Source organism: Mauremys reevesii, linkage group 9 (assembly GCF_016161935.1).
Source record: "Mauremys reevesii isolate NIE-2019 linkage group 9, ASM1616193v1, whole genome shotgun sequence".
Taxonomy (NCBI): Eukaryota; Metazoa; Chordata; order Testudines; family Geoemydidae; genus Mauremys; species Mauremys reevesii.
Window position 1 is genome coordinate 90,952,886 of NC_052631.1, and position 27,351 is coordinate 90,980,236.

The 27,351-nt window shown below is 42.5% G+C and overlaps 1 protein-coding gene across 1 annotated transcript; it reads right to left on the bottom strand.

Annotated features, from left to right (window-relative positions):
- Positions 1–3,834: 3,834 nt before the first annotated feature.
- Positions 3,835–27,351, bottom strand: SLC25A43 (solute carrier family 25 member 43). The gene is made up of 5 exons (XM_039489722.1): positions 26,970–27,351; positions 23,260–23,501; positions 22,062–22,234; positions 5,773–5,907; positions 3,835–5,016 (listed from the first exon to the last, which is right to left on the bottom strand). The coding sequence occupies exons 1-5, from the start codon at positions 27,239–27,241 to the stop codon at positions 4,813–4,815; spliced, it is 1,026 nt and encodes a 341-aa protein (XP_039345656.1). The 5' UTR covers positions 27,242–27,351; the 3' UTR covers positions 3,835–4,812.

The window sequence follows — 27,351 nt, forward strand, 5'->3', positions numbered from 1 at the left end:
ATGGCCGGTTTATATACAACCCCCGGGCTCCAGCGAGCGGGGGTGAGGCTGGCGGAGCGACGCACGGCGGCTTCCCACCCCGCTGATTGGCTTGGAGCAGGAGGGCTGGGCCGGGGAGGGACCGGCTGGGAGTGGGGGGGCCGTGGGTGTCGCCTCCCCCCACGTGACACGGTGGGGCCTGTCAATGGCTAAGTGGGTCGCAGGGGTCTGGAGCATCACGGGGCGTGGGGAGGCCTGGCAGGGCAAGGCTGGGCTCTGTGCCCTGGGCAGGGTTTGCAGGGGAGGGTCTGCTCTGGGTTTCAGTGCGTGAGGCCCAAGCGAGAGACTGTTCCTAGGCAACCCCCGGGGAAGCACTGAGCAGGAGTGCATCTGCCAACGCCTGCATCCGCCTCTGACACCGTCGCCAGGGAAACAGGGTTGGGCCTGGGAGCACCCCCACAAAACCCAGCATCAGGCCTGAGTCACTGATCACGCTGCCTGGGGGGCAGAGAAGAGGGATGGGCCCCGAGGTGCACATGGTGTGGGGGATGCTTCCCAGAATCATGGTCACCTCAGAGTTCTCCAATTTTTTGGGGGGGGAGGGCAGAGGTATAACAGCCCACTTTAAATCTTAATCTCATCCAGGGACCTTCCAGTGAAGGTCTGTTCCCTGCATATTTTTTTCAGTGTCTTTGTCCAGTCCACTTTTTCTTACATCACACTCAAGCCATCAAACGTGGTACATGAATTTAATCTCCAGTGTTACGAATTTCTAAAAAATTGTAAAAAAAAACCTCACCTCATAAACAGGAAATAATAGAAAGCTATGAATGAACAAGACTAGCAAATAATAGCATCAGTTCTTCCTCTCACAGCTGATCAGGAGAAACTTTAAGGCTTTACTCCACACACATGCATTATGGGAATATACTAGGTGAGCTTTCATGTCTTTCATAAAACCATCATTTCTTGACAGAAAGCTTGGGCAAAATCGCTTTTCCTAGGGTCACAGAGGCTTAGGTTATGGTGCCAGTTTAACTATTCAGACAAGGGGTCCATGCCCAAAAGCCTGCCCGTGACTATACAATAAAATAAGTATCAGCCTTAGGACTATCATTCAACTGAACAACTGATGGGGTGAACAACAAAGATAATTGTGCCTGTGGGGTGTGGGTGTGTGATTCTAATATGCAGTTAGTGGAGCAAGCAGTCAGCATGGGGAACTGAATGGTCAGCAGCCAGAATGTTAATACAAGGGATCAAGGTCTCAGTTTTAGATGTTCCCTGATATCTTTGTTAGTGTAGGGTGCTAAGCCTGGACCTCTGTCCAAATTTCACCTCAGATACATTCTGCCTACCTGTTTCCTCTCCGCTTTCATGATATTCTTCACTTCTTATATGCTATTGGACACACTCAGACAGGTCTAGCATTCTATACAAGCAGTGCTTCATTTCATTGCTGTGTGAAATACTCCTGGCATAGTCTTTAGGGGTGGTGTATGTCTTAGTGTTTGGGGTCATACTTTATAAATGATTAACAAATATAACTATGTTACAATATAGATGGTTATAAGCACATCAGGAGAAGGTGTTAAAAGATGGTTACAAATAACTGATTGACTTGCTAGACTATCAATTGATCATTTATGAAAACAATTATTCATCATTTATTAACCCTCTACATTTTGTTTAAAAATGGAACATTAATATAAAGGACAAGCCCATTGGTGACCTAAATAAAGATATTAAGAATCTGGTTGCCCCCCCGTCATCTACAAGTGAATAAACCTGTAGGTATTGCACAGTGTACAGCTTTGAGTTTTGCTGAAGTTAATATAATTGTTTATGAAAGTATTTCCCTTCAAGTAGGAGCAATCAGATCAAGATTATTCTAGGAAAATGAAATTGGGAGAAAGTACTAAGGTAGCAGAACCCATCAACAACAGTTAGGATGGAACAGTCCTAGGGCCTAGTCAAGTCTGCCAAGCACGTCAACCAGCTTTTCATAAAAAATATGAGATAGATTAGTCTACCTCGGTAAACTTTGGGCAGCCTGTCTAGGCTTGGCTCTTAACACAGTCTGACTGTCTACTCCGCTTCTTCTGATACATCTCTTTATTAGCAACTGCATGCATAAAAGTATCAATATTAAAAATATTACCATTCTAAGCTAAGGGAATATAGCGTGCTGGATTCATCAGAGGATTGGGAAGAAAGAAAGGACAAATTCCAATCCCAGCTCTTCCAGTGTCCTGGTGTGTGGTCTTTGGTAAAGCCCTGAACCTTTCTCGATCAAATTCAGCTCTGGAATAATTGGGAATAACTGCAGTTGAAAGCACCAGCTTACAGCAGAGCTGAACTTGGACAAAGAAGACAAGGGAGAGCCATTTGTTAAAGGGGGTCATTAATACTTAGCTGATACAGGGCTGCTGTAAGACTTTACTCAGCATTGTAAAGTGTTCTGCTCTCAAGGGCTTTATTCCTTACATCTACGATTGAATTTAACCACCCCCTTCTACCCATTGCTTCTTTACAATTCCCCAGGTGAGCAAAGGTTTATTTCTCTGTCAGAGCATAGCTCAGTGCCACTGGCTACCCTTTGTCTCACAGAGCCTGAGGCCTTGGCTACACTTGCAGATGTGTAGCGCTGGGAGTTACAGCTGTGTTCGTACAGCTGTGTAGGGAAAGCACTGGTGTGTGGCCACACTCACAGCTACCAGCGCTGCAGTGTGGCCACATTTGCAGCATTTGCAGCGCTGTTGGGAGTGTTGCATTATGGGCAGCTATCCCAGCATTCAAGTGGCAGCAACGTGCTTTTCAAAAGAGGGGGGTGGGGTGGAGTGTGACAGGGAGCGGGGGAGAGAGAGAGAGTGGATTTTTGGAGCCGACACTGTGTGTCAGCTCCCTGCCTTGCAAAATCTGAACATTTCCTCGACCCCTCATTCACTCTTAACTGCAAATAGCCTGCAGACCAGATAAGCAGCTGCTCCAACGGACTCCCTTTCTCCCCCTCCCCGCTGTTTCTCTCCTCAAGCAAACACTAGGCTGTAGACATTCATCCCCCTGCCTGCCTCATTCACAGCAAGGTAGTGGGTTATCTCAATTGATTGTTCACAGTCAGTTACAGATTGATCACAGCAAACAAGAGCTGTGTTTGTTTTTTAGATAAGCAGCTCCTGGAGCCCCGAGTTCACAACAGAACAAAGAGAGGCATCATAACAAAACAAAGAGAGTAATTTAGTTAAAAGCATTCTGGGATATCTCCTAATACCCTGGAGGCCAATAACAGCACTGGTGTGTGGCCACACTTGACGAGCAGCGCTGCATCACCAGCGCTGCACTCGTTATACCCCAAGCAGACCAGGTGTACAGCCAGCGCTGCAGCCAGGGAGTTGCAGCGCTGGATGTGCCTTGCAGGTGTGGACAGTTACTAAGTTGCAGCACTGGAAAGCCTCCACCAGCGCTGCAACTCTCCAGTGTAGCCAAGCCCTGAGTGATATACACTGCAATGAGGGCACCTGGAATCAGGGATGTGTGCCAGATGCAACTGGATGTCACAATGCTGCATAGAGAAATTTTATACTTTCCCTGGAAGAATCAGGATCCCAGCAACCATTTCTTACTGATCTGAGGACTGGCCCCTGAGTGACACTTATCTGAGCTGGGAATAAACTAGTCCTCATGCTGTAGCATTCCATAGTGTTTTATATCTCTGAGGTCCCCTCCTCAGAAAAGCATGACAATACATTGACTTACAGGTCACAGCAGGTAAAGGGGACCACCCCTATTTGTATCTGTAAAGAGATGGTGAGGTTAAGTATTGAATAGTAGCGTTCTAAGCTCGGACCATAAAACTGTCATCTCTGAAAATTAATTTAATATAAAATACACCTTTAAAAATATTGACAAACACATCATTTAGTGTTAACACTAAATTATCTAACACGTTTGGTATCTGTATTTTTCACAGAGTAGTAGGTAGAGTTAGTCATAACAAAATGAACACAGCATATAAACAGTCTTGTTTTTTTCCCCAAAGCAGAAATAATTCAGATACTTGCAGAAATATACTAGGGTGGGGAAAGATATCTCAGCTTGCTTTTAGGACTGTTAGATCATCGTTTCAGCACTATTTCACATATTACTATTCTTTCTCAGCAAAAGTATCTCTGCAGCATATTTTCATCTTTCTTTGCAACTGGGGACACAGAAAATTATTCAGTTCTCAAATAAGTTTTACAAAAGCTGAAAACAAGAATTAGGAGGACAACAATGTGAATTATGTGGGGACAAATATTGCATATCCAGAATGCCAAGTCTATATTGTATCAGTAACAGACAGATTTCAGTAGAAATGCGTACACAGTATACCCTATATTTTATTCTATTTTTAACCATATATCTATTCTGAATGCTATGTGTTCAGTGCTCTCAAGTGTTACAGATGTTTTTAAACTTCCCTAATATTTTTAAGTAAATCATAATTCATGATCATAGCTCACATCACTTATTCTCTGCAAGTGGTTTTAGCATTAAAAAGCTATTCAGCATTGAAAAATCCCCAAATTAGTAGATTTCAAGTTCCAGTACTGTAGTAGTTTCAAAATGTGCGTCCTTCAGATAAGCTTGAATTGATTGTATCAATTCACTACATGAGTCACAAGGTTTATTCATGTTTGACATGGGGGTTTCAATCCCAGGGAAGGCCATACAGTAAACTGAGGTGCTGCTACCTCTAGTGCAATGCGTCTTCCTTTTTGCTACGTTTTCTTCAGGTTGTGGACTTGGCCGAGAATGACTGCAACATATATTTGTTCAATGGACTTTCCAATGTCAATTTTCAAGAGTTGGCTTTGGTGGCTCAAAATTTCCTCTTCGGAGAAACTTTAATTCTTGCAACTCTTGTGGTTGTAAACTCTGGTCCACTCCAGGAATTAGCTTGTAGCTTAAGGGAGATTCAATATAACCATTTCTGTAGAGACAGACCCGCTTGCAGAACTCAAAGGTGCTAAACATAACACCATAGTATGGGACAATCTGTGGGGGAAAAAAAAAGATTGAAATCAGTTATTAATTCGGAGTCACTATCAATATTCTCTACACAGTTACAAAGCTAGGATTTATAGGACTTCATTGTTGATTTGGCCTAATCAGGCCAATTGAGAATTTGACCCTAAATTAGTTGTGTCATTCTACAGGTATCAGACTGAGTTAAGACTTGGTTTATTATATGCACAACCCAATTATAGCAAATTATTGTGAGGAAATGGGCTTGTGCTGAACTTTAAAACACCACAATGTTTAAAACAGTTAAGATTTGTTTGAACAGGAAATTGGGGATGCATTTTGTACGTGACAGAAACGCATCCTTTCTTTTGTCCCAAGCAGAGTCAATGAAGCTGTGCTGACTTACAATAGCTGAAATTCTGGCTCTTTATGCTTAGCCATTTTCCCTGCTCTCTCTCTGTTATTTCCCAAGTGTGTTTGAATAAACTTCCATCAAAAGGCTCTGCCACTTCCTCGAATACTTTTGATGAGGATGGTGTCATATGAAAGTCAGCAACTTGCAGATGGCCATTAAGACCAAACCAATATAGCTCAAACAGGTATACTGTAACCTGAGTATGGGCAAACCTCTACCGTTGCTGTCACAAACTGTCTAATCAACACGCTGTTCATAAGGTGAGGAGAAGAGGGACATCATGTGTGTTACAGTCCCAACCACCAATTAGTTGGTCATGTGTCTCAGATCGTATTTAAATACAGACTGATCAGAATGGAGGAAATCCGCACCTTGAGCAGATTGGCTGTGAGTCCACACCAGAGTCCGAGCACGCCCTTGGTCTTTATAGTTTGCCTAAAACAGTCAACCATGCCAGTAAAATGGACATCAACCCCTCCATAATGGGGAAGGCAAGGACTCTGAGCCTGTTCAAACAAAAACCACAACAGGTTAATTATTTTTAATTGAGTTGATTTGTTTGTTTATTTCCTTCACTTCTATAGGTGTTCAACATTTAAATGCTGAAGCAGGAGGCCTGTGTCTATTTACCATGCTTTAGTCAATTATATTTTAAAGAATTAACAATTCTGCCTGAGGTCTTATTGAAAGGAAACCAGTTGTGGGGAGGGGGGGATATTTGAAATGTAGAGTATAGGAGAAGTTTACTGTTAATTCTGTGCTGCATTGTACATGGCATCACTTGAATAACACATCCAAGTCACCCCCAAACACAGTAAGATTTAAACCATCAAAATGTAAAGTCACATGAGCACATGATATTATACATAATCTACCAGACCAGTGTGCACTTAGTTCATATGGAACAAAAGTGCAATGGGTCATTCTGAGCAGCAAAATCCTTTCACCATTAATCTCTCACTGTGTTAGAACAGTTAGGATGGCCTGATCTTCAGTAATCTGATCCTCATCCATCTGTATGGACACAGATGGAAGTCTACTTTGCATGTGCAAATCAGGGATTTGTTCATACATATGACAAGACAGACTCTTTTCCAGACAAGCGATTCAGGCATGTGATTGCACATGCCTGTCTGATCACTGAAGATCAGTAATTTTATATTAGTGGCAGTGATCTTATATTAGTGGGAGTTTAACTGTTAATTTATTGGTGAATATTGATATAATTCTCTTACATTTCCCCAGTGATCTATAACAGCAAGTGGTGGAATACTCCTCCTTAGTTTGGCTGAAAAACCCACAGCTTCCTCAAGGAGATAATCCTGTAACAACCTTCTCTATCAAACTGACAACTGGTGATGATTTCTAGATGCATCTGCTCTAGAATGTCAATCGTTTGGCAGCCCTGGTAAAAAAATGGAAACATACTGAAGACTAAAATCATTCCTGCTGTAAGTGGGTGCGGCTAAGTTGGTTTTAATAGAGTTGTGTCCCCTAATACCATAGGTGAATTTTACCCTAACATTTTAGAAGATAGAAAAAATACTTAACATATTTTTATCCTTAATATACCCCCTTTTCCTAGCAGATGGTGGTGGTGGTGGGTGTGGGGGGGATTAAACTCTGGTTAGTTATCAGGTGGGCGGGGGCAGCAGCAGCTCCTAACTGGAGCGAGGCAGGTGCCTAACTCATTCCCACAGGAAATGCCTTAGGTGCCTAAGCCAGGAGACTCCAGGCAGCTGATTCCCATTTGTGGCTAGGTGCCTAAGTCTGGGGTGCAGGGAGGTACCTGTCTCCATGACAGGGACAGGGTTGAGAACCTCCCTCCCCTCATTGTTGATGTCTTCCTTGGCTCGCTTCAGTGGCTCCCTGCCTAGTGCACTGGCTTTTGAGGGTCACATTCTAAGGCTCCAGTCTCCCCCCATTCATTGTACAGGAGCACAGGCACCTAACTTGGCTTTGGGGAATCACAGTGGTGATCCTGTGATTTTCTGGGCACCTAAAAAGTTAGGCACTGTGACACTCAGCATTGCAATGCCTAAACCCCTTTGTGGATCTGGGCCCAGATTCCTTAGGTCAACGCACAATCAGTGCATGGTAACTGGGTGGGATTTTTGAAAGCACCCAAGAGAGTTAGGAGCACAAGTCATTCAGGCATTTCTGAAAATCCCACCCCAGTCACTAAAAACCCGGGATGGATTTGACACATGCTTCTGCTTTCCAAAGTGACAGGGATACTTTGAAACAGATTCCAAAAGCCCTGGAATCTGTGGACAAGTAGTGGAAAAGGGACAACTAGCTAAAATACTTGCGGAAGATGACAATGCTGCTAAACAGATGCATCCTTTCCTTTCTTTCCTGCCCAGTGTGCAGAGGACTTGCAAGAATTAAGTGCATTGGTTTAGCTTAATCGCTTTAGCCATTATGTACACTGCAAAGGCACACATCAAAGGGTGGCACTTTTGTGTACAATATGAATGTAGAGTATGATGTACTTCAGATTTAAATAAGATTCGGTAAGCAGTTAAAACTACTCTGGCGAATGTTAAAAAAGAATGGTATGTCTCAAAGAACCAGATTTCTAATTTGCCTACAGACTCTGATCTTTAAAGTGATTTATTGAGAGATTATTTATAGTAACAGTCACCATTGTAAAAACCATTATCAAGATTTTTAACTGTGGTGCCTGGTTCATACTCCCACCTTTCTGCCTTATCAGAGCCATAAAAAGTTTTTCAAGCCCTTAGGCACAGTACTTGAGAACCAAAGGAATCTCAAAGGAAGTGTCAGCCTAAAAACAATGGCACAATTTAAATCAAAGTTATTTTATCCAGTAGTTCAAGTTAAAAAATTAGGTTTTGAAAAGGGATTTTACAAAACTACAAAATATTATTAAAGAAAATTTCAGTTAACACTATTTTTAATGAATCTGTGAACTCAGGAGTTGTAGTCTATGACTGGAGAATTGCAAATATAGTAACTGTTTTTAAGAAAGGAAAAGAAAGTGATCTGGGCAGCTACTGGGCCCTTAGTTTGGCCTCACTGTATGCAATGTCTTAGAACACAATTTTGAAAGAGAAAGTAATTAAGGACAGAGGTAAAGAGTTCCTCAGTGGCCACACTTAGGATCAATGTTATTTAACATTTTCATTAATGTCCTTGGCACAAAAAGTGGGGGTATGCTAATAAAATCTGCAGCTGACAAAAAGCTGGGAGGTATTTTCAATACGCAGGAGGACTGGAATATCATACAAGAATATGTGGATGATGTTGAAAACTGGAGTAATAGAAATGGGATGAAATGTAATAGTGCAAAGTCATGCATTTAGGGATTAACAACAAGATTTTTTGCTATAAGCTGGGGACATATCAGTTGGAAGTAGCAGGAAGAGAAGACAGATTTGGGTGTATTGGCTGATCACAGGATCACTCTGAGCCATCAGTGTGATGTGGCCATGAAAAAGGCGAATGCAATCCTAGGATGCATCAGGCGAGGTATTTCCAGTAGAGATAGGGAAGTGCTACTATAATTATACAAGGCACTGGTGAGACCTCATCTGGAATATTATGTGCAATTCTGGTCTCCCATGTTTAAGAAAAGATGAATTCAAACTGGAACAGGTGCAGAGAAGGGCTATTAGGATAATCACGAGAATGGAGAACCTACCTTACAAGAGGAGACTTAAGGAGCTTGGCTTGTTTAGCCTAATAAAATGAAGGATGAGGGGAGCTATGATCACTCCTCTCCCTCCCTACATCAGAGGGATAAACAACGGGGAGGGAGAGGAGTTATTTAAGGGCCAATAGCACAAGAACAAATAGATATAAACTGGCCAATAGTAAGGTTAGGCTTGAAATTAGACAAAGATTTCTAACCATCAGAGGAGTGAAATTCTGGAACAGCCTTCCAAAGGGAACAGTGGGGGCAAACAAACCTAACCTGAGCATGACAAGTTTATGGTATGGCGAGATTGGAAACAATGGCATATGGGCCCATCGGCAACTGCTATTAGCAAATGTCTCCAGTGGCTGGAGACATGACACTAGATGGGGAGGGCTCTCAGTTACTACAGAGAATTCTTTCCCAGATGTCTGTCTGGTGCGTCTCACCCACATGCTTAGGGTCTAACTGATCAGCATATTTGGGGGTCGAGGAGGAATTTTCTCCCAGATCAGATTGGCAGAGACCCTGGGGTGGGGTGTTTTTTTTTTTTTGCCTTCCTCTGCATCATGGGTCACTTGCTGGGTTGAACTAGTGTAAATGGTGGATTCTCTGTAACTTGAAGTCTTTAAATCAGGGTTTGAGGACTTCAGTAACTCAGCCAGAGGTTATGGGTCTATTACAGGAGTGGGTGGGTGAGGTTCTGTGGACGGCGATGTGAAAGAGGTCAGACTAGATGACCAGGATAGTTTCTCCGGCCTTAAAGTCTATGAACTTAAATAAAAATTTTGGTTTGGTTATCAGATGATGCTGGAGGATTTACACATCCCTGCAACACTGTAATCCCTACAACTGCACTAGAGCAGGAAAGCTAAAAGTGAAACTAACTGAACAGCTCAGACTAGTTTCACTGGCCAAGCTCTGCAGAAACCTAACCTGGTTTATATAACGGGGAGAAGTGGTTAATTACTTATTCAAAAGAACACACCCCCAGAGTATACTTTTTATGGGTAGCAGAACACTTCACAAAGCAACTTTTACTCCTGTCTTTTGATAGAGCTTGGGTCTTTAGGTTGCTGAACTGATACCCATTTGGAACAGACCAAAGGAGCAAGGCTTTCCTACTAGCTGAATCCACAGCCAATTGCGACCGGACATCGTCATCACCAATGAGGACCAGATCATCAAAGTGGATGTCACAGTGCCCTTCAAGAACAGGACCCAAGCCTACCTGTCTCATGGTAACCCTTAGCTCTCAAAGTGTCGGTAGAGAAATATGCCCCTCTGGCTGATAACTTGAGAACTAAGGGTTACCAGGTACAGACAGACGCGCTGATCATAGGAGTCCTGGGCACATGAGACCCCAGTAACAAGCGAGTGTTGCGGGAATGTGGAACTGGTCAATGCTACACTTGGCCGATGCAGCAACTCATGGTGTTGGATGCCATCAGGTGGTCGAGGGACATCTACACAGGACATGTCACCAGACATCAGCAACACCAGGAGGGATGAGCTGGTGTGCCGATGAGAAGCGCAGTGGGGAAAGTAACTGAAATACTTTCTGTGACATGTCATTCCATATTCATTATGAAAATATGCTTATGATATAAATAGGACATAACTAAGATATACTTTATGCAAGATGGCTCATGTGAGATATCATTGGAAAGGTTAGGATTTACTGAATGAAATTATCCAGTTTGTATGCCTGTATCATTTCTGTATCTGAAATCAGGAATATGGACTATGTATCTGTATTTCAGCTATGCTACTTTGGGTGACGCCTACTGCGAACACTTCAGGTTCAACAATGGAAAAGCCAGACAGGGTGGATGGCCCATCAGCGAAGACAATGGACTGTGAAAAGCTTGGCCTTCCTGTGAACTCTCCATACTGCCACTGACTCATGGATGCTGTGATCCTACAGAGTCAGGTGGTCTTGTTCACCTGATACTAAAACATTACCTGGGACTTCTTGTAACTTTCCCTAACACTGTAAGGGAAGGGGGATGGGGTTAAGTTTGGGAAACAAACTAATCCCGCTTTATGTAAATCCTGTTTAAGGGTGAGGAGGAAGGCAAACAGGACTCCTCCTCTCCCTGGCCTGTTTGTCCAAGAAGAAAGACTGCAAAAGGGAAGGCAAGGGGGGAGTCCAGACTGAGGCAGGGGTCCAGTTTGAAAAAGGAATATAACTGGAACTCTGAATCACAGAAGCTTTGCAAACTGCCCGCAAGACTATCTAGGGTGACAAATACTATTTGTAACCAATTTCTTTGGCGAAACTAGCTTAGCTTGTGTGTTTGATTTCATTTGCTTAGTGATCAGCTTTGTTCTGTTTGTTACTCTTTTACCACTTAACATCTGCCCTTTACAGTTAATAACATTTGTTTTATTATTAAACCCAGTTTCTATAATTTCTAACTGGGGGGGAGGGGAGGAGAGAAGAGAGGGGCAAGAAGTGTGCACACCTCTCTCCACATTGAGGGAGGGGGGAAATTTCATAATCTGGCTTCTGGTCTGCACGCCAAAGGAGGTGGACATCTGAGTGCTGGAGCAAGTCCCTTAAGGTGAGCCCCCCAAAACTCTCTGTCTCTGTGTCTGTGTGTGTAGAGCATGGCTCAGCAAAGGGGTAAAGGGGGCCCATGCTGGCAGAACAGGTAGACTCAGTGGCATCTCAGCACATCAGGTGGCTTTGCAAAGGGTTCAACCTGTCACACTTTCCTCATGGATTGTATTTTCCAAATGGACAACCTACCATACAGTCTCAATTACTGAGGGACAATCTTCACTCATCGATATATTTTGCTTTTCACAACCAACTCTGTACAACTTTTCCTGAGTGAGGTACCCAAGTATTCGGATTCTAAATATCTAAACTGTATCATTAAACTTATTCACCTAAATTTGGATTAGTGCTGATTATATACTCTATGTATCTTATGACTTTAAAAACAAACTGTATTTGTGGATAATCTAAGCACTATACTCCGATGTATAGACACTCTTTTCTTAACCTCTGTACTATATATATTTTTTTAACATTAGCTTTAATAAAAAATTTTAAATCTATTCTACTTTATATGTTCCTTATGTTGCTGTGAAAGAAGAGGTATTGTATGGAAGGGGCTGTGCTGATGATAAAGAAAGAAATTCAAGTTGCTAATCTGCATTCCTTAGGTTTGTGATGGATGCAGTGGGTACTTTCATTGTTAAATCTATTAGTCAGTAGAACCAGTTTTGCACTTATCTCCCAAGTACAAAACAATCTTTTAGGTTCCAGCGGGCTTTGAGTAACTCACTCACCAAAGCGTGCACTCAACTCAGACTACCCTAAATTTGATGGTCTAAGACCAGGAGACCACAGGATTTATTTTTTAAAGGTGAAGTATCATGGCAAAATTCTTCCCCAACAGAGTACAGTAATGTGCTGTTTGCAGACCCTACAAACACCATCCCACCTATAGCCTGTAATGCCAGGCTAAGGTCAAAACCATATGATGCGACTTTAGGGAGTGATCTTGCAGACCTTACAAGACAAAATGCTTAATTATTTCTCTGTTCCCCCAGCCTGGCGTTTCTCATCCCCTGGGACCACGACCTGCGGTTCACACACTGATTTCCAATGGGAATTCTGCTTAAGGATGGACAGATTCAGCCTTTCAAGAGTAAATCATGTTATCATGAGGGGCAAGGATGAGACCTTTTAGACCAGATTATCTGACAAGGTGGCAGGGCTTCTGGTTTTTGTGCCTGCAGTTTTGCAGGCAAACAACTGCATACAATTTTGCACCAGCCATTTAGGACATGTAGATTTCCACGTAGCTGATTTGCTGGCATTATCAGATATTTAAGTGACCTACACTGCATCTATGAATGTTTATATCCACAAACTACAGGCACAAGATGGCCTTGAAAATATGGTCCTAAATACAGACTCTTCTTCCTTTCCTAGGGGATAAAATGTATGTTAGTATGAAACACTGTTTTGGAGGTACTTTACCTTCTAGGGGTGTGGTATGAATGACCCAGGAAGGGTGAAAGATCAGTTAACAATATATTCCTGTAATAATGGGGATTTTCGATTTTGATCACTAAATACAGTAATCTCTCTTATTGATACAAATGTATACACATTCAAAAGATCACCACTAAAAAAACCAACTCAGTAGTGAAGGAAAGCAACTTATGATAAAGCTCAGCAGTTCATTTCACTTAATCCGGAATCTAAAATAAGAACGGTGAAGTCTTTTAAGGCTGGGTTAATAGGGACACTTGCAGCAGCAAGATGTAATCATAATTGAAAGGAAACGGATGGCCAAATCCTGCAGTCCCCACTCAGGCAATCCTCCCACCAAAGTCAATGGAAATTTTCATTCAATGCAGACTAAACGATTTGAGCCTGAAAGAATATTTTGTTACCCAGAGATGGCAAACAATTTCAAAATGCAAATAAAGAACCAGTACTAAGAACATGTGAACAATTTTACACAGCAGGGACCAAATTACAACCTACAATATTGCGGACAGATTAACCATGGACCAGAATATACAGTAAGCCCACACAGGGCATTCAGACATGTGGAAAGGTAATCTGCTGTGAGGTAACAGCAGTCAATTGTCTCCAGAGCAATAGATGAGAACAGCTGACCTTCAGCTGCCTGCATTCTAGGAACACTTTGTCCTCTTCTCCGTAGGTAGAGGGAAAAAACCCCTGATTTGCGGTCAAACTCTGCCTCTCTTGCTGAAATCACTGGGGCAGCTCCAATGAGTAAAGCAAGCAGAATTTGGCTTCTAGCAAGGCATTAAATAGGTTAGGATGACGGCTTTTGTATTCTGTGGCTTCTGCCTTTGCCATGGAATGCATCCCTTGCTGCTGAGCTTAAGTGTTCATTAAAAAGAGAGTTTGCTTTTGCTTCTATGCTCATGATTATGAAGATACCCTTGAAATGAGGACGGAGGCCTTGCCTATAGAGTCAATGCAATCCCCTTGTATACACACTCACTTTGGTTTTGGAGTGCCTTATATTGATTTAGCTCAAAGTGGTAAGAAATGGACACAAGCTAAAGCATTGTGTGCATGCAAAAGTTGCACTGGTTTATTTAAACTGGTGCAAACCCCTGTGCAGACAATCTTGGGCCCAAATCCTGCAAACATGCATGGTTAGCTTCACGTATGGTGACTTGTCCCATTGGTTTCAGTTGGGCTACTCTCTGTATGCAAAAGTAAGTATTTGCATAAGTCTTGACAGGACTGGGGCATTATTTTGGTTTCAGAGGGGCAGGGGCCTATTGCAGTTTAGTTTATGGTCATTAGCAACAGACTGAAGCTAAAGTGAAAGAGAAGGTTTAAACCAATAGAAGAGTGTCCACAAAGCCTTTTGCACAGTTATCAGTTTAAAATTACACATTAAATTATAGCAGTGCAACTCTGTGTATAGATAAACCCATAATTGATATAAGGCTCTCTTAATTGATTTAACAGTGTACACACACCCACCCACCCCACTGATTTCATTACTTCAGTTTCCAAACAGTCCCTCTCTTAACCATCTCTCTTGGTTAAATTCCAGCACAGGTAAATACATTCCATTCATTCTGTCTCCTGCAGTTTCAATCAGATACAATAAGTTTAATTTCCTTTCCCAAAAAACTATGGAGCAGTGCTGCTGAATGACAAACAAACAGCTGCCTCAGTACACCTCAGAGATGGCTGCATTTCACTGGTGAGTAAGTGAGGCCTATAGATGCCTCCCCTTCCACAAAGATATGTTTATTTAGCTTAATTCGCTAAGCGGTTTGAGATCCTTATTACTCCTAGCATCCTGCCTCCTTGGAGAAAAGAGGCTATAGAAAAGCAAAATAGTAGTAGTTATTACCAACCAGATCAGGACTATTAAATCTGTTCAGTTCCAGGGGAGGCTTCACAGGGCTGAGGAAGGGTCAGCAATGACCAGTCCTACTGCTAATTATTTTTATTGCCTTTTCATGTAAGGGAAAAAAACAAAAAAACAAAAACTCAAATCAACAACAAAACCTACTGTACTACAAAATGTTAACACCACCGTTTTATGAGGACAACCATATGGATAGCCCGTCTCCCGGCGTCTCTCCTCTGCTTTGTGGTTTCTGAGAAAAATGCTTCAAGTGGTTGGGTCAGAGAAAAGCCAACTAGAGCTTTGGCAGAAGGAAAGTCTCACATTTCACTGAGGCAAGAATTGTGCCCCTACTGGCCAACGGTAGTTCCTAAGGCAATAGGGCTCATGTATTTTGCTCTTTAACAACTTCAGAGACTGAGCTGTATTAAGTATGTTAATTGCCAAATAAATAAAAAGTTGACATGGCCAGTATCTGGAAGTGATTGCAAAGAAAAAGCCCATAGAAAACAAATGGATTCTGATGTGACCCATTTGGCAACACTCCCCTCAGGCTAATCATGAGTTCAGGTCTCACTCCAGGACTTGGGCTCATGTTTAATGCTAACACTACAGTACCATGAGGAGAAAGGGAGTTTGGGATGGTGATGGGAATCAGAAGTTAGTAAATACAAGTTAGTTGATTAGTCACATTGCTTTGCAAACATACAAGAGAAATGCTGCATTGATGGAGATATTGTCTTTCTCATGCAATAAAACGACAAATATGTTCCTGATGCACTGAAATCATCTGATCTACACTCAGGGCAAGTGTTGCCTTTTAAGCACAGATCCTTTCTGCCTGTCCGGAAGTGACAGGTAATGTTGGAAGATCTCAGGGCACTTTTGAATCTCTCTCCATCTATGCAGAAGCAGAACACCACACTTTGATGCCAATTAAAAAAATATATAAACAGATTAATCCACCCAAATCTGCACAGTTTATACAAATAAATAGTTGTGGGGTTGAATTAACAGGACAAATAGAGAGACAGTCCCTTTCACAATAAAACCCAGAATATTTAAAATGTATTGTGTACTAATAATGGATGCCCATTATACAAAGTATCTATGTTTTTTAAAAATCATTATTGCTCCTTATTATCTACACTGTAATATACCACTCTACTCATTCAAATAGTTTCATCTTTAAAAGGTTCCAAGGCACCGGCACATAAGGAGTTAAATAATAAACAGCTTTTGTGCAAAAGGTCCTAAAAGCACGTATGCTTTTTAGATGTCATGTGAACCACAGGACCCAGAAGTTTTTTAAATAAATTGGCTCATGACTCAAATAACTTTCATATTCCCAGCTGGCAGGAAAACCAAATCTTGTAAATAGCAGGGATGCTATAGTACAAGTGCACTCAGAGACTGGCCTTAAAGCACTGGGAAACATCCCACTGCCTAAACGCTCTCTGTACAACAATTACTCCCACTTAGGTGGTGTTGGAATGTAACTATCTGACAAACCCTCATTTCAATGGCTCACATGGAGAATGCTTTTTATAATAAAAGACTATTGAATCCCATTTCCTTGTCCAGGCTTTCCTTATAACCCAGCTCTAAGAGTTGTGTTAGGCTGACAGTTAGCACACAAGGCCCTAACTAGGGAGCTATTTTAACAACAAAAATATTATATGTAAGCTCTTTATTGACTTCAGATTGACTGTGTGCTCCATGGGCTCTAAACTGGGTTTAATGAGAGGTCAGCCATTCCTATAATGCAGTATGGTCCTTACTAAAGGTTTCAAAATCTGCTACTGCAAATTCACAGTAGTTAAATCACTTTTTGTTAATAAAAAAAAATTACATTTGCATAGCACCTATTATCCCAAAGGATCCCAAAGCACTTTACAAACTGATACAGGGCACTGGAACAATTTGTATAGTGGGGGTGCTGAGAGCCATTGATTCAAACGGTAAACTCTGTATATGGTGGAAACCACTTCAAACCAGGGGGTGCTGTTACATCCCATCACCCCTAGTTCCAGCACCTATGAACTGATATATAAACTACACCCTATATTAATGCAATTCCCCACTGAAAAGCAGCCACTTCCAGGGTGGGGTGTGACAACAGCCCACAGCAACCCTGCACAACCGTTTAGGACGGGAAGTGAAGAACATCATATCCATTTGTTTTTGATTGCTCCAAAAAGGACAGTTACAGTCCACTGAATACATAACCTGGTGTCAGGGGCGGCTCTAGACAGTTTGCCGCCCCAAGCACGGCGGCATGCCGCGGGGGGCGCTCTGCTGGTCACTGGTCCCACGGCTCCAGTGGACCTCCCGCAGGCTCCATCGAAGCCGCGGGACCAGTGGACCCTCCACAGGCACGCCTGCAGGAGGTCCACCGGAGCCGCGGGACGCCGCCCTCCCGGCGACTGGCAGAGCGCCCCCCCAGCATGCCACCCCAAGCATGCGCTTGGCGTGCTGGGGCCTGGAGCCACCCCTGCCTGGTGTTAAAATGGTATGGAAGCATTTTCACATGATGCACTCCAACAGGCTATATTCCTGTGAGAGGTTTCTTCATAACACATGGAATGGTATGCAATCAATGCCAAATATATATACACTGATCTGTAAATAGCTGTTAGGAGCTGAACTCTGTTAGCCTTAGTCTACACTAGAGAAGGTTTGCTGGTCTAGCTATATCAGCAAACCCTCCTATCTGGCTGAAGAGAACAGCAGAAAGAGATCATCTAGAACTCACTAATGAAGGGGCAAGGTCCTCTGGTGTAGTAGTAGATATTCATCTGGGAAATTGGATGTTGGTTTAAACAACTCCTCAGTATCTTTCATGCTACTGATGGAAGATGAGAGTACCAGTAATTGGCAGTTTTTATTTTGGTTTGAATTAGCTTAGAACTGTTAAGAGAGTCCTAAGGAAGCAATTAAAAAACCTCAGTCCTTCTCCTCCCCTACATTTGCTTTTAATATTTGCAAACGAACATTGTATCATTGTGCTAGTGCATGACAGCCTAATAAAGACATTAATTAGAAACTGACTATAAATAAAAATGAAACTGATTAGACTATTTTCATTGTTCAAACTGAACGAAATGCAAGCAGTAAGTGAAAAAGAAATTATTTTGAGGTTTAATATCTATGGTGTTATATGTAACATACAAATTTATTTAATATATATAATTTTTAACCTAAAGTGACCCCTATAATGCCAATGGAACACAAATCAGCTATGCAAAATTTCATTAAAATTTAACGTGAACATTTTAGTGAGGTTTTCAGCAAATTCTTGGATTCAAACAAAGATTTCACAGTACATGTTAAAAATGTCAATTCAACACCCCCTATGTTTTTCTTCTAAACTTTGAATAAAGAAGTAATCCAGCTATTTCCTTTTTCAGTCATTAGGTTTGTATCCTGCCTTCCAATACCTTGTGCACTATGATGGGCTATGAAAAAGGGCATCTCATATTGGAGGGAAGGCTCTAATGTTAAGTAAATTATTGCTTAGGTGAAAGAGAACCTATTTCTTCTAAAAGTTGATAACACAAAGTGTTACTGAGAAATTCCCCTCTGACTAACCCCATCCTCTAGATTCACAATATAAGCCATATGTTCCATGCCAAAACATGCATACTGTACCTCTCAATTCTCTAACATGCCAATCAGGAGCAAAATGAAAAAAGGAAGACAAAGGGATAAAATTAGGATAATCACAATAGAGAAAGAGGGCTCACACATTCAAAATGACTAATTAGAATTAGTTTTTAATTAAAAAAATCAAAAAGCATTCCACTATATTTAGCATCAAATATAGCAACTTTTTAAAAAAATGCTAAACATGGTAACTATAACACTGAGGTAAAGTGGGGAAGGGGAGAGCCATTGTTACAGGAACAAGTTTGACAGAGTAAATCACCACCAAAACGTAAAATAATTGAGAGTCCAATCCTGTTCCATTGAAGTCAGTGACAAAACTCCTGCTGACATCAGTGGGGCTGTAGATATGTAACACCGGAAAGGATGGATCAAGGCGACTGTGATAGATGTTATTAGTACTTAGTTCTTACATAATGGTTTGTCTCTCCAAAGCACTGTGCATACTACTCCTAACTGAGGAAATAAGTATTAGTCAGACATGGAAATAGATGGAGTTCAAGTAATTTGCCCAAGGCTGTCTAGTAAATCAGTTACAGAGCTGGGATTAGAACTCAAGTGTTCCTAGATCCCAATCCTATTCTCCCTTCCTTGGATCAGTGCTGCAGTTCCAGACCACTGCTATATTAGTGGGGTCTAGGTCTTCTTCCTGATGGCTGTCCAGTTCTCTCTCTCAGGGGGATCTGAGAGAGCCTTGAGACTCCCCAATTGCTCCTGCCCAACACCAATATTGAGCCACTGGATCTCCTTGGGCAGGAAGACTGGTGAGACTCCTTTGGCAGCCTAATTTCATTTCTTAAGTCTGCCCCAGAGCTCTCAGCTCCTCCTCACCCAGCAAGCAAGAGTCTAGGTTTGTGAAATGAACCAGAGTTTCCCCATGTGCCACTGCGGAGCACTCCTGCTAGCCTACCAGGGTAGCTAAACATTTCAGGACATCACATGTTTCTTTTCCCCAGTGAATAGGCTCACCAGATGGAAACAGATCAGAAGAGACAGTTGGGACAGAATCATGGTTACAAAAGGTATTAGCTCGTCCCCACCCTCCCATTGTTTTCCCCACGGTACCTCTGGGATGTTCCATTTCCCCACTCCCCTTCCCAGGTCCCACCTTGTCACTGCCCTTCTGGTGCTGACATCATCATGGCTACTCTGCACTCCCCCTCACACTGACTCCTCTCTGTACTGGGGACAGAGCATTCCTCCTTCAGAGCCTTTCCATTTGCTTCAGCAAGAGGAGATTCAGGCCCTCCGCAGGCGAGATCTGTATGGAACTGATCCCCCACGAGGCTGAGCAACATGCTTATGCTAACTTTTAGAAACAATTTCATAGACCGCTTCAACCCAGCTTCAGCCAGTCCCCAGTGTCAGCCGGGCTTTTGAGCAAGTTCCTACTTAAAATAACAAATCAGGATTGACTGAATTTATACGTATCCTCCTGCCTTCCCCACAGCTTGTTAGTAAAGCGTTATGGGGAGCTGAGAGTCTTTAAGCTCAAAAAAGCACCTTAAGACTGTAAGGCACTTGACAAGTATATAAATTGCAGCAAAGTTCAAAACAAATCACTGTAGATAGAGAAAATATTTATATTTTTGACCAATTTCTTCTTTCTGGTCTTTTTTTTTTTTAAAATACATTTATTTGCTGGAAGTGTAGGTTCCAGCAAATAAATGTTCTCTACAGAGATAGGGCTAGGGTGACCAGACAGCAAATGTGAAAAATCGGGACAGGGGGTGGGGTTGGGGGGTAAATAGGAGCCTAAGAAAAAGACCCCAAAATCAGGACCGTCCTTATAAAATCGGGACATCTGGTTACCCTAGATAGGACAATAAACCCAGAGGTTCTCAACGTTCTATACAGAAGTACCCAACAGAGAGCAGCTGGCATTTATCTATTAAAAAAAAAACTGGTGAAACAGCACAACCTAGTGGCTGAAGAGAAATTATTTTTTTTGCTTCCCCAACTGTACTGCTCCAGAGGAGCAAACTGTAAATGAATCCTGTGGCATTATATAGAAGAAGACGTTTTTTGGCATGAGCTTTCGTGGAACCCACTTCTTTTCTTCAAGAGAAGAAGTGGTATTCACCCAACAAACTCAAGCTCATGTTAACGTCTGTTAGTCTATAGGTTTCTTTTGGATTTTTTTGTTTCTTTTTAGCCCTCAGATACTAAACTGTAAATGGACCTTTTTAACACAAAACCAGAAGCCTGTGAATTTTCCTTCTCACTAGCTATGAAAACTTAATGCACAAATTATTGGTGCACTTTATAGCTAATGAGAAAAGCATGAGAATATGACCTGGTCCCTGCCTAATTCTCTATAGACTGTGCTAGCTATAAACGTATGTGGAATGTATGTAGGAATGCTAACACAGGGAACAATACAAGCAACTCAAGTGGTGAAACAAGCCAACCGTTTCACATGAGTATGGGGGGGAGGGAATAGAGCAAAGCTCTGGATTCAGGACAGAATGGTAGGCAAAAAATCAGATTTCACACTATTTTGGGGAACTGTGTTACAACTGTCCTAAAAATAATAAAGGAATTTAAATCCCAGTTTGAACTGAGGGGGAAACTAGTTTTCCCTATTAAACTATTTGGCAGAAGCATGAGTTGAGTAGATCTGAGGAGAGAACCAAAAGGAAGGGCTATTCCCACTACTGAACGATCATCATACTAGTCCCAAAGTTTGTGCTCATGTAGGGTATCAGACACAGGGTGCAGCGACACTGCAAAAAAACCTTGCAGCAGCGAGTCTCAGAGCCCAGGGTAACAGACTTGTCTAATGGAGCTTGTGCTACGGGGCTAAAAGTAGGTTTCAAAGCTGGGCTCCAGCCCAATCAGGGAATGCCTACAGCGCTATTTTTAGCCCCATAGCACGAGCTGGAGTCAGCTGATGGGGGCTCCGAGACTCGGCACTGTGGGTCTTTTTTACAATGTACAAGTACCCTGGGAGCCTTAGAAATGAAGCCCCATGTTTACTTGTTGAATAGAGAAGCAGTGAACACTTCCACTTCAATAGGCCTGAACCCTGACTCAAAGGGGCCTCCCCAGGTAGTCTCCATCCCTTTTATTTGACTTCCATCCTGAGACTGTCAATAAGGCTGCCAATTATGATGGGAGCATTTATGATGTGGCTACCTGCACACCAAGAGCAGGATATCAGCTCGTTTGACGTAGGCCAAGCAGCCACCAGATGATGACATGTCTTTGCTACTCTGATGATGGTGATGAAGTTTTAATAAAAATAAGGGAACATCAAGAAATACTGTTGATCTCATGATACCACTTAAACTGGTCTTAACAAAACCTAAGCCAAAAATTCTCAGCCTTTAATGCCAGGATTCACTCTTGGTAAAAAAAAGAATCACAATCAACTGGCTAATGCCCAGCCCCAAACTCCTGAAACTAATACTGACAATATGACCATCACCAAAATGGTAACAATAACGATGCTCCGTACCTGCATTTTCCTCTTTACGGTCTCAAAGGGGAAGGAGAGTGTCTGTGCTACCCCAGCTGCTAGGCAGCCATTTATGAAGTTCTGAAGAGGAGAGAAGCGAAAGCTGGGCTCATGCCATATTTTATTCAGATTGATGTAAACAAAGAACGAGCCAGCAGAAAACGGGATAGCGCCTATAAAGCAAACCAGACAGAAAAGATTCATGTGAGCACACAACACAGTATAATGAGAACTACATGCTTCCTCCTAGGCTTGTCTAAATGCCAGGGACTGTAAGCCAGTTTAAACCCTGCTTTGCGCACTTAGATCAGACTTAAATATCTAAAAACCTTTACTTGTTAGATATTCACTTATCAAGGGGATGTCTTGCTTATCTAAAGCTCAGGTTTTAGGGTCCAAATATGGCATTAGGTATTTACGTTTACAACGAGGCTTGTATATTGTGTTGGTGTCTCTTATTGTTCTGGTCTCGTGAAAGGTCAATCTTTTGTTCCACTCCTCACACAACTGAGTTGCACTTTAGCCCAAATTGATGAGTGACATTCTTCTCTCTTGCCTGGCATATGATTTCTGTTTTCCGCTGTCACTAATTTTAAGTTTTGCTTGTAAGCTGTTAGTGCTCATTGTTTTTTTGTCAGAATCAATTTATGTAACCATTTACAGTGTCTTAAAATGTGGTATTCTGCAAAGCTACAGAGTAGCGAGAGAGTCAATAAATATTTTACAAAATAAATAAAAATGCCACATGTGCCTCAAGTAACGAGGAATGCCACTGCTTTGACTCACCTTTCAGGAGTACCATATTACACCCACAGTGCACTATGGGTACACATCATTTTTCTTAAGTTAAGTGAAGGAGGAATAGGCTGCCTCTAAATGCAACCAGGTAATCCAGAAAAGCTAGGCAAGTGTATCTTCTCACATTCTCTTAGCCACATCCATTAAAGATAAAACTGGCAGCACTTGCTCATAATTTAGAGACAACTCAGCTACAGCAGAAATAATAAACTTGTGACACAAGTTGTGAGCTATAGTGCTTTATATATCTAGATGTCCTCTACAGAGTCATTTTACTACTTGCACATTTTAAATGAACTGGGAAAACTTACAGGTGCGTCATACTGATGTTTCAATACATAATGTAAAGCTTAAAACAAACCAACAAAAAAACCCCCACTCTTTCCCATTATTAGCTTACCTAATACAGTCAGTGAAACACCGCGATAAAGTGCAAGGAATCCTTCTTGATGATAAATTGTGTAAAAAGCATGAAGAATCCCTTTGTAAGATGGCTCCAACCGGTTCTGCACTATTAGTCGCGTTTTTACCACATCGGTAGGGTAAGTCACTATTGTTGCAACCGTGCCAGCCAAGCTTCCGGCCATGATGGCACTCCACTGGGAGATGTGGCCCAAGTCATCCATAAAGAGCACAACAAACCTAAAAGAGACAGATAAAAGAGGAACTATTAATTAGGACTCAATAAAAATCAGGCATAAAAATGAAGATAGTTCTTGATGTAACTGTTGTTCTGCCCATCAGCTTATTTGATAAATAATACTTAGAATTTCAATACTGCATTTCACCCAAGGGTCTCAAAGCACATTACAAATCCTGAGCAAGCCTCAAAACCTCCATGAGGCAGGTAATAACAGTTGTAAACAGGAGGTAAACACGGCACAGAGCTCAGAATGACTTGACCTACGGTCACAAAACAATTCAGTGACTGACTCTCAGTCCCCGGATATAACCACTAACCAATATCCATTTTCTTGGATATGAAGCACCAGCTCAAGAAAAACTATGAAAACTGTTAAGGGATGTCACACTGTAGTAGTTCAAAGGACCACTGGTTTGCTTTTCAGAAGAATTTTGGTTTAAACACAGGTCAGTAAATGAGAACCCTAATGAGCAGCAGTACCTCAGCCCCTCCTAGTCTCTGCCAGTGGCACATAATACTCTAGTCTCCTGTAATACTGCAGTTTAATTTTGGTGGTTGGGTTTAGTGTGCAGGTGCTGGGTGGTGTTTAGTGGCCTGTGATATCCTGAAGGTCAGACTAGATAATCTGGTGATCCCTTCTGGCCTTAAATCCTGGGACTCTGTATTTACATCTACCAAGATGAGTTACTGCAACTCAAAACACTACTGCAGACTAAATATGCTAAAGGAGTCGACTGACTCACTGTTTCAGTTATCAACAGGAGATCTGAGATGGAAACACTGGTAGAGAAAAGTAGTCACAATATACTGGCTACTCCAGTAGAAGTTATAGAAAAAATATGTAGAAATCTTCATTACAATCCTGAGAGCAGCAGAACATTCCTTGTTTCATTGTCTCAGGGTTAGAAGGGCTTCTCTTCTCATGGGGAAGACTCACACTCAAGAACTACATTGTGTCAAGGATTAAGTCTAGGTTTGAGTTTGCTATTAAAACATCATTGGCATGTTTTGTATTTTTCCCAACTCAATGATAGTGTCCTGGAGTCTTCAAGGGTAGTCTGTGATTCTGGCATTTGTGATTCAGAGGACAGAATAAGGACTTACTCCAATGCACACAGTACTCAAGTCAAATTAGAAATGAGCATGATGGATATCATGCAAGCAGCAGGAAATGAGCAAAGGAGAAGTCAGAGGGGAGTCAGAGCCTAGGGAGCAGCTCAGAAGGGCAGGGAGGTAGGTGTGTGTGTGTAATGAAATTCCATCCTTTCCCATCAAGCCACCATTCCCTGGCTCAAAACATTCAATAACTTTCTAGCCAGACCATGTCCTTTTTGGAGGTTTGCATTATCATTAACTAAATATTATTAGTGTTTATCTCGGTCTGCTGTTGTGTCTGTGCATGGTATTCCCCTCCTAGGAATCTCACAAATAAACCACAAGCACCTTAATGCATTAGAGTGGGAGTGTGTGAGTGCCTAGCAGCTCCTCTCCACCCATAGCAATTGACAAGGATCTGCTGGGCAAATGAGAAGAGAAAGAAAACTGTCCATCCTCTCCTCTGAGCAGCTTACTAACCCAGCGAATAGTGGGTGCATTGTTTCAAGTAACATTCAGTCAGTCCATCTAAGATTCACAGAATTGTTACAAAGCAGGAGGACCAAATAAAGCTGCTTGAGTCCAAATCTTGGTGCTCCACTAACCCATCTTCATCATGAACAGCACACCCAAAGCAATGATGATTCATTCACTGCCGGGTGAAGGACAAGCCCATTACAAACAGTGGATGGCGTCAGCGTGGGTCGAGTCCCCTGTGGCGTGCCTGATTGGACAGCAGGAAAGTGAGCCCACTCTTTTTCCTTCCCCTCCCATACGGTTTGGGAAGCCAATGAACTGGAATAACCCCATCCTCCCAACCATACAGAAGTATCAAGCATACATCCTGCACCCAGCTGACCTCAATAAACCAACTGGCAAAAAACCAAAAAAAAACCCCAACCTTCAAACAAACAGGCCCACCGCTTCAGAGACAACTGGAGGCTTTGCAACAAACAGCTGACTGCAAACTGCCTGGCAGAAAAGGAAATCCTAATAAATCATGCATTTCTGCTGAGTAATGTTTACAGAACTACTTCATATTGGTAAACACTCCTCTCTCTCTGCAGGATTATTTCCTCTAGTGGCTGTTTCTTATTAAAAAAGGGAGTTTTAATATGTAATGTTGTACAGTAGTTTTAAAGACTCTGTGCATAAAGATTAGAGATCACCATTAAGCTAGCATTACAGCTATAAAAATGAAGGCTCTTAGTTATGAGTCTGGTAAAATTAAAAAGATTGTTCTTATTCATTTTTGTATATGAGCTCATTTAATACAGATTTGTGAAAAACTAAAACTAAATACAACTAACATTGCTTAAGAAACAGATGCTAGCTTCAACCTACTGTGACTTTAATTAAAAACAATATATATCCCAGTAAATCACATACTGAATGTAACATTTACAGGATTGTCAAACTGTGATAATTTGAAAGGTATACGACTTTGTACGTGTTTGTATGGGAACACTAAAAGCTACTGCAGTAATTGAAACATAATAATTGAAAGAGCAAGATTATCACAAGGAGAAACTTTGAACTTCCTTAAAGGGACACAGTCAATTTGAAATCTAGCCAATTAAAAACAAACGTTAAAAACAAACAGTCTATGGTTTGTTTTGTTTTACAATCATAGTTTCCCCTTTTAAAAAAATGTGTATCCTTCCCCTGCTGCTGTACTAGAGACAATCACAAACAGGGGAAATGGACTACAACATTGAGGCCTAGAGTGGGAGTATATGGGGAACAGAGAAACTGACAACACACCAAGCACTGTCCAACCAAGTAAACTGAAATAAATAGATAAAATAAAGAGAAGCCACCTCTTTTTTCCTAATCTCTTTCAATTACAGGAAATTTAGGTGTTACTGAGTGCGCTTAGCCACGAGAGAGGACATATTTTCAAGCAGAAATGGGAGTTTTAATGTGAAGGGTCTCTGATGTTAATCTAAAAGGAGAAAATCTCCTTTCCAAGTGAGATCTGGCAAGTCAGCACATGCTAAATTGTAGAAAAGCGCAAGGAAACAGGTTTCATATGAAGTCAAACTGGAAAAAGTCTACTTGCTGACTTGGGAGATGTGAGGTTTCTTTTCGCAAATTCACCGTAAAGGGTGGGCCGGTCTGGATGGGTAAATTTCCCGATGATTTAAATCTGGATCTCAACTCGGTCAGCAGAGTAAACATGGCATGAGGTGCCAGTCCTCAGCCGCCGGAATGGTTCATCTGAGCCGTAACATCTGTCTCCTTCCTGCACCCTGGGAGCTGGGAAACCCCTTTGCGGGAGCAGAGCAGATCCTGGCAGCGCCCCCAGCCCCCCAATGGCCCCGAAGCGCCTTGGCAGCAGGGGGCCGAGCCCGGCAGCGCCCCGCGCTTACCTGCGGTAGGAGGCGAGCTGCAGGGCGCTGCAGGGGAAGAGGCGCAGGCAGGCGGTGAGGTTCCCCTTCCACAGGGCCCCGATGCCCTCGGCCTGGCAGACGCTGCGGCCCGCCTGCCAGAGCCCCCGCCAGGGCGGGGAGGCGCCCACCTGGGCCAGGACGGTGAGCAGCTCCAGCGGGGCGGTCAGGCTGAGGCTCAGCGCCCCGGCCAGCCCGGCGCAGCCCAGCCGCTGGCAGCCGGTCACCCGGCCGTCCCGCTTCCAGGTGGCCATGGCCCTACCGCCTGCCCGGCTGCCTGGTGCCCAGGCCGGGCAGCTGCGGGCTCCCTCCGCCTCCTCCAGGGACTGGCAGCCAGGGCGGCGCGCGGCGGCCGGGCCTCTGT